Genomic DNA, 12966 nt, shown 5'->3' with positions numbered 1-12966 from the left:
CCTATTAGAATGAATTAGTTTGTGAGCTATGACTCAGTATGCTATAGCAACTTGATTTTTTTGCAGCAGCTATATATATCTGTGATTATCAGAGATTGTCTTAGCCAGTGTTAGAGCTGTGACTAATGCCAATCTTCTAGGCAGGCATTCATCACCCAGATTTATCTCCTTGTCAAAAGTTTTGTTAAATAAGGTTTCCTCGAAGAAACATTGTCTTGCCATCAATTTTCCCCTGCCAGATCCATTAATTGAGATAAATGCTTTTTTTTCTGAGCCATTTAAGGAACTGAATGACAGATCATGTGCTGAATATGAAAATACAACCATTGTTGTTATTGTCACTCGAAGTTTTACTGTATCACAATATTGACAGCAGCAGCCTCTAGTAAGAGCAGAGACACATGTATGTGCTAAGAAGAAATCAATGTCCTGTGTGAAAATGCGCTTGAATCACCTCACACTGAGCTTGCCTGTTGTCATGAGGTCACCCAGAATGCGCTCCAAGAGCAGATCAACAGTCCAGTAGTTTCTTCACTGCTCCTGCTAGAAATGTACATACCCCTATTTATTCAGACAGTTTTTCTGAGAGATTCTGAAGCTTTTTGTTGCTTTGCAGTATGTGATTCATCTCCGGATTTGGTACATCAGAAAAGAATATCAGCCCATTGCATAGCCTGCCCCGGTACTACGTTCCTCTAGCGATGCAGAGTTGGACAGTAGCTTAAGTGCAGTGTCTGATGCGTGGATTCAGATGTGAATGATTCAAATTGTTTATTACAAGTTCTCACATCACTTATATACCTTCACAAGTTTTCTTTTTCTAGCTTTCCCATCCACCCCTACAACTTTCCCATCCACCTTTACATGTCAACAGAGCATTCTACAAAACACTCTTCAACTGTTCATGCAGGCGCTTATCCAATCAGAGCCCTGAGATGTTCTTTCTTCTTCTAGAGGTGTCCTTGGTTCTCATGCTGTTTATCTTGCTCCTCAGCTTCTGCTCTGAACAGTTTTTCTTGTATTCCCATACTTAAGTAGCACTCACATCACTTTTTTAAAGTTGATAGCTTTAATCATTATTACTTCCTCCTGCCCAGGAGGATACAGTCTCTTTCCTCCTCTTTCACTGTTAGTTTTTCTGCAGAAAAGATGCTAGCAGGGCTCACACCAGCATTGCACTGAAGGAGACCCTTTGAGGATGTGCTTCTGAGGCCCGGGGATGTTGCCAATGACACTTGGTATGCTGTGTTCTCTAAGCTGGTGGCTGCAAACTCCCATCCCCTTCCATGTCCTTCTTTCCTCCAGGTAGCATTCTTCCTTTTGTTCCCTGTCCTCTTCTCCCTTCCCTCAGCCACATTCTCTGTCTTCCTTTGCTGCATCCCACTTAGGACTACAGAATCTGCCCAAAGGAGCGAAGTGTCCCTGTGGTCATCCCCTGCAGCTTAATGCAGAAGGAGCAGTGACACCAGGCAGTTTGTGGAGTTGTGATGAAGAAGGATGAGTGCTCAGCAAGAAGCATTGCAGCAGATGAAGAGCAGATCAGAAAATGGTGGTTGGCCAGTGCTAATGGTTTATGGCTTGTGATGCTTGTAGCATGCTAAATTCTAACTCTGAGAGACTGAAGAGCCAGCCCAACTATCAGAACTCACCTTTAATTGAGCATTGTTAAGAGCCATGGCTCCAAAATTCTGTATTAGCACTGAGTTTCTGAGAGGCAGTCTGAACATCATGTGTCTCTATGGTACAACTGAGCTGGAAATGCAGAGCAGTGCTGAACTGGTTTGTTCCAGCTTCAGATGAAAGGGAGCATGGCTCTGGGGTTATGTTAAAGAGGGATGTGAAACAGAAAAAACAGCATCATCTGTTCTCAGTTCTGAGGGCTGTCCCCTGCAGGCAGCAGCTCAGGGCACTTACAACTCAGATCACTACCCCTGTCTTTGGGGTTTCATAAACACGATGAATTTGGGAAGGAAAGAACTTTTTGATTACCAACCCTTGGTTTTATTTAGGGTTGTCTCTTAGGCAAGAGTCAATGTAGATAGCTGAGAACACTTTTGAGGTCCTGGCTAAATGACAGCGTTCCAGTGCTATGTTTGCAGATCTGAAAGGGAAGGATAGAAGGCAATGGTTCATACAGGTGTGAGGATTTCTGAAGTCAGTACCCTCAATCAATTCTGTATGTTTTTGCGTGTAGGTGTATACCAGAATTCATTTAAATTTTTATGCAATATCAAAATGGAAAGGCGTTTTTTGAATACCTAAGGGGGCTGCATCATCACAGTACCCTGGCTTGATTAATATTGCAAACAGATCTCTGTCTAGTGTGGGAATATGCAAAACACACAGCTCTGCTGATGCTCGGCTTATATCAAACATCAATTTAACTGCAGGGAACTGTGCACCGGCTCCTGGCGCCTCACATGATTTCTGAGATGGCTTCTGTGCAAAACCGCAGAGCTGGCAATATGTGCATGTTTGTGCACAAGAGGAAATTGCTGCAAGTAAACTGCCTGAATGAGAAGTAGTGACTTCTGATATGTCATTTTGTTTTGATTCTGTTTTGACTGCGATTTTTTATATTTCAGACCAGACCAGAGCAGGTGAGGTCTGGCCAATATCTGGTCTGGTCGAAATGGCCAAAAACATCAGTTTGCAGCAAAGTAGAGATTTTAAACTAAATTTGCTACTTTTTTGTTGTTGTTAAGGTGGGCACGTTTAGGAAAGCAGCTGTATATCCTGGCTTAATTATTCAGTGTTATAACGCTGGAAGAATGTAAATGAGATGCTCCTCGCGCATATGTTAGATGATACTGCTGTGTATCTTCAAACCATGTCAAAGTGCATGGGGAATGAAACCATGATCTGATTGCAACTATTTTAATATGTATACTAATAACATAGCACATGTCACTGCAACGTGTTATGAGCCAAGAACAGAGCTGAGTGCCAAAGATGATTTTCTCTGATTCTGCATGGGATCCAAAGGCAACAACCGTAATGGTCAAGGTCTGAGCAGAAGCTTTTGTCCTTTTGTCTGCATTTATTTATTGGAGTCATATTAATAGTTTCTAATAACAACAATGTGGATTGCCACCATTTGGAATGCAATTTTGAGTTAGCTTCTTAAAAAAATAAACAAAAACACAACAGTTTTAAAGCAGATGCTATCCTCTGATATAAACATTGAAAATCATCAGTTTGAAATAAGCTGGTAAGCGTGCTCTTCCTCAACTCCTGTATTTCAGAACCGTTCCTTGAGTGTTAGCAGCTCCCCATAACGTTCAGAAGTGTGTTTTTCTGCTGACCAACTCAGCTTAGGCCACCAAAGCCTTGCTTTCCCGTTCAGCCCTATCCAATAGGTAGTGACTGCTAACTAACGAACCTTTCGTCAGTGTCAGTGAGGGTTTTGGTTATGTGCCCAGACACCAAAGAAAGCTCTTTTTTATTTTCTTGTGAATAGGAGGAGAAAATACTGCACTGAGGCATCGTGTCCTAAGTTGAACAGACAGAGAAGTAGTCCTGCCACAGTTCAGTGGTGGATACTCTTGTTTAATTATTATTTTACTGTGAAAATGTGTTTGTCCGTATTTAAAGCACTTGGAGCAGAGGGGAACAAGCTGACATGGCATTGTCCAGAGCTGGTGAAGACTGTGCCTCTTATGGTTCCTGAGGCCTGGCCCAGGAAGCTGCTGTGGGTTGTGCAGCTCGGGGGCATTGCAGGGACACTTTGGCTACTGGTAACTGAGGAGTTAGGGCCTTTTGTAAATGAAGAACTGCAGACCTCAGCTATTTCAAAATCTGGAATTCTTACTCCACCTCCTTACTATTATTACTCTACACAGAAAAAAAAATGCTGCTGACCTGGACTGTATCTGTTTTTCTTGTAGATGCAGTCTCTCTGCCTGGTGACAGCAACAGGACCCCAGGGAACGGCATGGGGCTGCAGCAGGGGAGGGTCAGATTGAAGGGCAGGGAAAGGTTCTTCATCAGACAGTGATCTGGCCCTGGAACAGGCTGCCCAAGGCAGTGGTCAAGGCTGCAAACTGCTGGAGTTGAGGGAGTGTTTGGACACTGCTCTCAGACATCAGGTGTGAATTTTGGGTGATCCCGTGTGGAGCCAGGGGTTGGACTGGACGATCCTTGTGGCTCCCTCCCAGTTCAGGATGTTCTATGATTCTGGGATTCTGCTGTCAGCTGTGGGCTGTTTGGCTTTCAGAATTACCTCCATATCACCAAGACTTTCTAAAGCAAAGGCTGAAGTTTGCCAATATCACATGACATCCAGACAAAACTTACTGTGAGGTGACTGACAAACTGTTAGTAAACATATTGGTAAAATTTGACTTTTCTGCATAAGGTGCTTGAGAAAAAGCTATCAAAAGAATGATAGCATAAACAATTTTCTTCTGTTTGCTCAGCTGTTTCTAGAGATCTGTTTGGACACACACTCCTTCAGAGATCTCTTAAATAACCTTCTTAAAATAAGCACAGATTGGTATCTTAAGTTTTTGAGGTTTTACTTGGAAGATTCAGAACAGTCCCAGGAGGGCCGTTCAGCCCTTATCTTTCCTTGTAAAACGCTGAGAATATGCTAATGTTAGTAGTAGTTTCATAATGTTCATTTGAAAGAGGAACCAAGCAGTCATCAGATGTTGTCATCTTCTGCTCTTGAGCAAAGAAACCTGTAAGTCAAATTCTCTTATGTCACTTTGCTTACACTCACATCCTTACATGGGTTTGAGGACAGTGGAAGCACATTATACCTCAGTCATTGGCCTGGGGATCTGGTCTGTCTAATGGATGGACTCCTTCCATCTCCACCACTGTTATTTCCTGCTGGTGGGGCTTGGGGGAACAGAACTATTGGGTTTAACCTAGTTCCCACCTCACGGACCCTCCACCGTGGGCACACTGACTCCTTGTCAGCATAGGACAGTGGCTACTCGTGCAGAATCTTTGCAGTTCTGGCCACCTGTGCCTGGAGTACCGTGGGATGGAGTGGGCCTAATGCATGTAGCTAGTGGTGTACATGGTGTGATTTTCAAGGATGTGTGAAATGACAAAACACGTTTGCAGAGCCTACGCATGGAGAATGGGAGTGGATATTGTGTATAGGTCAGTTCCCCAACAGTGCTCCTTTGGAGTCTGCAGGCAGAAGCGCAGGACTGTCAGTGTTGAGAAGGATGGTCTTCCTTCCACACTGCCCTCTGTGTGCATGTTGCTGCTTTAGAGAATGGCTGAAAGGGAAAGTGCCCTTTTTCCTTCTCCTTTGTAAGGGAAACAAAGGGAGAAGAGCAGAAAATGAGAGTGTTTTGATCCTCCAGCTTCTTATTCTAGCTGCATAAACACACCAGAGTATTCCTGGAAATTAAATTAAGCAAACCTTTTATGTTCTCTCCCTGTTTCCAGATAGCTAAGGTGGCTGCTTGCAGATTTGCAGCTAGAGAGAAGACAAAGACACATAGTGTGCACAGGCTCAAGTGCTGAGTGGTGTCATGCTGGAAGAGCATGGACGAGCCTTAATGGAGTACAAAAGCTTTCTGAGCGCCAACCAGAAATCTGCTTAAATCCCTGACAGGGATGAGAGCACAGCATGTATTATCAGCATATGCACAGGCTCTAGGAACATTTGCATTTTGGATTTGCTGTAATTAAAAGGCTTCAAGCTTTCCAAAAAGGTTGAAATGGTAGAAGGAGTGAATGTAAGAGTCCACATTTTTCCTGTCTCCATACAAATATTTAGGGCTCTTCCCTTTTTGTTGCATGTGTGCCTTATTTATGATCTAAATACCAGTTTTTCATCAATATAAGAAATGTGAAAACTCTTAAATTTTACTTGATTTATTATCATCGCTTGGTATGTAGATAAGGACAGCCCTGTTTCCTGTCCCCATTCAGTCATGACTGAGCCCCCACTGAGCCTGGCCACTGAGCACACGGCTAGAAGTTTGTCCCCAGGCTCCAGTGCCTAATGAAAGCAAACCCTTTTCCTCACATGCACGTGTAGAGCTGCATATCTTGAGAGGTGAGTGCCTGCACAAACCCCGGTTGAGATGAGACAGACACCTGAGAGGCAGGAAGACACAGGCTGAACTGGAGCAGAAAGTCACACGTGTCAAATAGTGGTGAAGAGGTCAGATTGTGAGGTAGTATCAATGGGTTCTTTGGGGAGAAAGGGCTTTTTCAGGAAGATTCCACTGTAGGCAAGTTTTGACTGGCTTCCCTTATTTTGTAATCAGTTTGCCAGGCTACGATCTCTCCGCAAAAAGTCTGTGACTCAGAGTGGGCTGTTACATTAGTTATCAGTATTGTGGCACAGCTGGGTCTACTGGTTAGAGGAATAAAGGGCAGGTGGATGAATGCAGAAACACATGCAGAAAAATGTCATTCAGAAGCAGGAAAAGGAATGCTATGAAGTTGAAAATGGCAACTAATTCACCAGTAGTAGTCTGTAAAGATGAGAAGAAAGGTGAGAAAGGAAGTCTGTGGCCATTGAATAGAGGATTCCTAGCTAGCATGAGAGGAAAACGAGTCCCTCTGTGCTTACCTGACTGTGTAGTAGGTAAATAGGTCAAGTTGAAGGAATCTTTCCCTTTTTGGGTGTTACTAGACGTGACTGCCACCTCAGTGGTGACAGCCCTCCCTCCAGTTTCAGCTACTCAAATAGCAGCTGACAAAGACTGGGAATAGGCAGCGTGGATAAACTGGTTATTGCATGTTTGGACTGTGACCCCCTTCTTCTTGCAGTCAGACTGTTAAATATTCATGTAAGCGGGCTCGGGCAGATCCTTGCCATCTGTCTGTATTTATATGACTTCATCCAAACAGCTCCAAAACATGTGAAATTTTATCCTCACAACATCTCTTTAAAGAAAAAGGAATTCTTCTCCTGTCTCAAGGGAAAAGGAATCAAAGCACAAAGAGATGGAATGATTTACTGGATTTATTCATCTGGATTCCAGCAGACAGGATCCAAACTCAGCTCTTCTAAATGCCAGACCCAGCTATAGCCCTGGGTTCCCAAGACAAAGTTCATATTTAGTGCTATCGGGTGTTTTTATGTATAGCTCACCTAATACTGCTCATTAAACATAAAAAATATCCAAGTTTGTGACTATAAAGGAGACTGGAGCCCTAAAGAATTTTCTTTTTCTTTTATCCCATGTCAAAAGCTTAGGTGCAGGCCTTATGTAAACGTACTACTCCTTTCTGCTGTGACATATGCCTCCAGTCGTCTCATGCTGAATGTGGGAAGGTGGGAAGTAATCTACCCGTGGTCACACTTCATGTTGCTCTCTGCAGATGAGTTTCTGCTGTGGGCTTCTGCCTGTTACTTTGTTCATCTGTCCCTATTTGTGTGTATGGATATTGAGTGAAAGTATTTGACAAGGGAAAATCAATATGAAAACCATTATTTAGGCATCTCAGCTTGCGCTGCGTTCAGCTGCGTACCTTGATGGCCAGATAAAACAGGATCATTGTGCAAGCTTCAGTAAGCTGTGCACATATGGGCAATTCTGGGAGGGAACAGATTGTCACAGTTACGTTTGACCTGTTTTAGAGCAATTGTGACTCTCCCTTGGCACTGTGGTTGTGTTGTTGACATCTCTCAAGAGCTCCTTCAAAAAAAATGCCTCCCTTTTTCAGAATAGCGTGGTGTTCTGTGAGAAGCAACTCTTGCATTCTAAATTATGCAACAAGCCCAGTACTTTCCGTGTCTCTGGTGAAGGCACCTTGAACAGTCAGAATGGGAAGGATGAAGGAACAAGGCCATTGAGAAGACAAGCCCAGGCCTGTGAGTGCACGTGCTTCAAGTCTCTGTGGACCTCAGGCTGTGTGACTCATGCGCTGTGGGGATTTGAAGCTGAAGCTCAGCTTCAGCTACTGAAGGCCCACACACAGGCAGGGCATCACAGAAGAGATGCGAGTGAGATGGCAGAGCTGCAGGTAGCAAATGTGGGGTAGTAGTCCACTTTACCTTAGCTTACTTATCCATCCAGATATATCTATCACTACTGTACTACAGGGACATGATTGCATTTTTAGAACAGGGTACATTTTCATGGCAGTGCTTAAGAATTACGTGAATGCCAGAGGGGATCTTTGTGCCTTTAACACAATATCAAAATATTTTCTTTCAGGGGTCTTTCTCCATGGCTTAGTTTGAGGCGATGAGTTTACTCATCGGTATATTTTTGTTGATTTTTTTTGGTGAATGTTTTTCAGGCATTGGAAAAAATGTCATCTGTGACCGAACAGCGACTCCGCTGGATGCCTTCAGGATGATGACTGCGGCTCATTATTACCCAAAACTCATGAGCATCATGGGGAACGTACTGCGCTTCCTGCCCGCCTTTGTGAAGATGAAGCAGCTGATCCAGGAGGGCTACGTGGGGGAGCTGCTGGTGTGCGAGGTGCAGGTTCACAGCGGAAGCCTGCTGGGGAAGAAGTACAACTGGAGCTGTGACGACCTGATGGGGGGCGGAGGTTTGCACTCGGTTGGCACCTACATCATTGATCTGCTGACGTTCCTCACTAGCCAGAAGGCTGTGAAGGTGCACGGCTTGCTCAAGACCTTCGTGAAGCAGACGGACCACATCAAGGGGATACGGCAGATCACCAGTGATGACTTCTGTACGTTTCAGATGGTTCTGGAAGGCGGCGTGTGCTGCACGGTGACGCTCAACTTCAACGTCCCAGGGGAGTTCAAACAAGACATTATTGTGGTGGGCTCGGCAGGACGGCTGATCGTCATCGGCACCGATCTCTACGGACAGAGCAACAACTCTCCTCAGCGGGAGCTCCTGCTGAAGGACTCCACACCGGTCAGCAACTCCTTGCTTCCGGAGAAGGCCTTCAGTGACATCCCTTCCCCGTACCTCCGAGGCACCATTAAGATGGTCCAAGCTGTCCGGCAGGCCTTTGAGGACCAGGACGACAGGAGGACCTGGGACGGGAGGCCTCTCACGATGGCTGCCACTTTTGACGACTGTCTGTATGCCCTGTGTGTGGTGGACACCATTAAAAAGTCAAACCAGCTGGGGGAGTGGCAGAACATTTCCATCATGACTGAGGAGCCAGAACTGAGCCCAGCGTATTTAATCAGTGAAGCCATGCGGAAGAGCAGGATGTCTCTGTACTGCTAGCTCCACTCAGCTTCTAGGAAAGAATAGGATCCAGACAGCTCTTAAAGGAAATGGTAATTCGGCCCTTTTGAAGGGCTTGAACATCTTGCAAACAGCTGTGGGGATAGGGGAGAAGGAAATGTGGTGTTTGAATCAACTAAATCTGTTGGTGGCTAAATACCAAAGTGGAAAGGTCCTTAGAAATGCCCAAAATGGATAGGAAAGTTGAGAGCTGACTTACCTGTTTTAGTAACAGTATTATCTGGATGATTGGAAATATGTATCATGGACTCGTCTCCTGCTTGCAGGTGCTTTAGATTATCCAATTGTGTTTACTGTGAAAGGTTGGGAAGATCCTTTTAGATTTTCCTTACCTACCAGAGGGCTGTGAAGGTACTGTCATGTCATCAGTTTTTCTGTAGTGTCTGACATGAATGGTTCCTACCATGACAGCTGACACCACCATGCTGTACTACTACACCTCCAACCAACACACAGAACAGTGGGACTTCGTGTGGGTGTTGTGTGACGCAGAAAATTTTGGCAGCTCACTTTTCATACAGCTTTTTAGGAGCTTCTATGTGTTGGTTTGGTTAATTGTTTGTCGTTTTCTTTTAAAGCACAATTACGTAGGAAGATGTGTAGCTTTTACAAAAAAAGTAGCCCTCAACTGCAGTGCATATGCCCCATTTATTGTGGGAGGGAGGGTCTTCTGTGAGCTCATGGTAAGCTTCAGTGTTTACTGTACAGATTTGCTGATTGAAATGGGTTGTGAAAAACCTTGATGAATGGCAGGTGGCATGAAAAAGTGCTGGTGCGTTTTATTACACAGCCTCACAAAGGTTTGCACACAATCTCCTGTGTGTGAGACTCACTTTTGAGTGAATTCACCTCGCATTTTGGTTTTAGGTAGATAACAAAGTGGTAGAATCTAACCCTCTAACCCTCAAACCCTGAGATGCTTAGACAGTTCTTCTAAACTTTTGTGAAGTCACACTTGAGACATGCACACCAACAATTAATTTCATGTAGCTCAACCCCAAAGCTTTCATCTCCACCAAATGGTGCTCGTGAGTGAAAAATAGAAAGGGATGAGAAAACTTCCTGTCATTTCCAGGGAAAAAATTACTGTCACCTATCAGAGGTGGGAAGAGGAATCTCACCTCTTTACCTGCTTCAAGTGGCTAGCTGCTGGTACTGTAGTGATCGTTCCCTGTCATCAGTGCAGGGGTGGACAAACCTTCTTGATAAGTTTGTACTGTCTTTTTTAATAGTTCAGTTTGCAGTCTTGAAAGAATATATTCTTTCAGTTCTTAAAAAAATATAGTGAAAGGCACATGTATTATCCCAGTAAATGGGCATGCTGTTTTTCTGCATCAAGCTGCTCCTGCGCTTATGTGTTTACAGCACTAGGTTTTCAGATAGGAGAAAAAAAGAAGTAGAAAATGAGCATATAGCACTAAATTATATTAAACTTGATAAAAACTGTTTCAGGATTCTTTATCTTCATTTTGACTAGGGGAAAGAGGAAGACATTCGGACAAACAGTAAATAAGAAAATAGGACCCTCTTTTAGATTAGTGTTGCCATTTGGGGTTAGAAAGAGTGCAATCAGAATAATTCAGGTTTTTTTAAAAAGCACTTACAGTTTTGCTACTTTTGGGAGCACTAAGGGCTTCTGAAGAGCTCCTTCAAATGAGTCCATCTGATTGCTGTATGCTCCCGCCTGTCCTGTTCCCAGTTTTAGTGCTGCATAATTTTGAATAGGAGCGCATCATTAATGTGATTCATCTCATCTGACACAAAAGCCAGCTGAAAGTCAGCTATGTTGTCTCCATCAGCTCTGCAAGGACATGGTTGTCAGTACAGAGAGAACTCTCTGTGGGGTGATGCAGTTCCTCCTCAGATTAACATAGAAGCAGTGCGTACTGGAAACTCCTCTTTTGTCTGTGCAGAAAATCTTGACTTCTACATTTTTAGGTCACTAATATTAGGAAACTTGAATCCCACCCCAAAATTACTAGTGCATGCTTGATTTTTAAAGGGTATGCATGTGTGACCTTTCATGAGGTATTCCCCTAAGTGTCAGAGCATGACTGATGATGGAGTAATGTAATACCACAAAACTGCAGCCAAACAGAGAACTGTTCCTGTCGTATTGTTCTGCCAGCTTTAGAGATTGTGTCTGGGGCAGTCAGTTTTTGCAGAGGCCTCAGGCAAGCTTTCATCGTTCCTTCTTGGAAGAAGCTTTTGACAAATCTGAATGTTTTTCCTACAGTGACCTATCTTAGAATTTCTGTAGTAGTGTCCTTGCCAACAGGAATTTCCTTTTGTAATTGTCATGGTATACCATGATGTACAGTTACAGCCCTTTAAAATGCACAGAAAAGTACAGAAGACCAAATTTGATCAAGAAATCAAATTTCTCTCCTCTGAAAAATTGAATTAGCCTAAAAGGGATCAAGAGAGATTTTTACTATAATAAGGCAGAAGCCCTTTATTGAAAATACTGGCAAGTTCAAGTCATGAATGTAAGCACAGTAGATAAGTAACCGTGTCTAGTTACATATCATCCAAAACTGGAACTAAACATGGACCAAAATGTTTGTGAATCTTATTTCTTACTGGTTTGTGCTGGAATTGCTGCTCATGTCTTTGCACCTTGTTTTGGTTCATGAGTGTGGACAGCTTTTCCTATCTGCATTTTACTTTTTTCATGTGTCGTTCTGGGTTTTATGATTCCAGTTGGAAGAAGATACCCTGGAATCCTAGACAACCCTCCCTGCAGTGAGCTGTCAGCAGGTGAAACACAAGGAACAGGGACAGGTCCTGACCTTAACCGTTCTATCTTGGATCCGGAGGTTTCAGTGTCAGTCATCATCCACGCTCTGTGCAGACTTAGCAATGCAGAACTTGCTGCTTAGCAGAAATAGAATGTAATGCTTTGGTTACAGAGCCACCTGACACTTGTGTTAGTCCTGTATTGTTGGATCCTGTACAGCTCACTGTGTGACCACAGCTCCTAGACAGGCAGCCAGGGTGAGCAGGGGCAGGGGCAGAGGGGGCATCCTTTTCTGACAGCAGCACAGATCTTAGGCTCGATTGGGGTGAACTGTTGTCTAACTGGGACGGCAGCAGTGACTGCATACGTTCAGGATTGTATTACAGTTTTTCCATTCTCTAGGAGGCGAAGATGCTGTAGTTCCAAATGTAAAGATACTTAACTTCCACCTGGCTTAAAGGAGCCAGGAATTGATTTATTTATAGAATATGTACTACAGTTCTAAAAATAAATGTTACTTTACAGTCTGGGATCTTCCTTGGCAGTATGAAGCCCTCTGCTCTCTTGGTACAGCTGAAAAGTACATTGGGTTGCCCTAAGTAGCCTCTGTAGTTCCTGCTGGCTTTGAGAATTTGGGCAGCAGTTAGAAGAGATGTACTTGATTGAACTCAAAAGCGGTACCACACCAGGGAACATACATTTGGAATTGCACTTTTCTTTAATGCTGTGCCACAACGTGTGAGACGAACGCTGCTAGAATTGGTGCAGGCCTAATGGCCAAACTGAGGCTGCTGCTGGAATTTACAGTGGCCCCCAAATGGGCTGATTCATACGCTAGATGACAAATGTTAATTCCTTTTTCCCAGAGCTGTTGTTGAGAGGCTCTTTCCGTTGCCATCTACCTGTGCACAAAGGATACTGAACATTATGGTCTGTTGCCAAAGACGAAAAGAGCCAAAGGGGGCATCCAGGGTGAAGTGCTCTTACGCTTTGTAGGAGCCTCTTCCAGTGCTGGGATGGTCAGCTGAAAGATGATGCTTTGTTTTCAATGGGAATCAG

The 12966-nt window shown here is 43.9% G+C and overlaps 1 protein-coding gene across 1 annotated transcript in view; it reads left to right on the top strand.

Moving 5' to 3' along the window:
- Positions 1-12629, top strand: part of GFOD1 (glucose-fructose oxidoreductase domain containing 1) — a 67064-nt gene extending 54435 nt beyond the window's left edge. The window contains exon 2 of the mRNA XM_042838202.1: positions 8227-12629. Coding sequence (XP_042694136.1) covers positions 8227-9146 — 920 coding nt within the window. The 3' untranslated portion in view covers positions 9147-12629. The remainder of the gene's footprint in view (positions 1-8226) is intronic.
- Positions 12630-12966: the final 337 nt, after the last annotated feature.

Source organism: Centrocercus urophasianus, unplaced genomic scaffold (genome assembly GCF_019232065.1).
Source record: "Centrocercus urophasianus isolate 14NV4802_14NV808 unplaced genomic scaffold, USGS_Curo_1.0 seq_11, whole genome shotgun sequence".
Lineage (NCBI taxonomy): Eukaryota > Metazoa > Chordata > Aves > Galliformes > Phasianidae > Centrocercus > Centrocercus urophasianus.
This window is presented reverse-complemented; position numbering and strand designations above follow the sequence as displayed.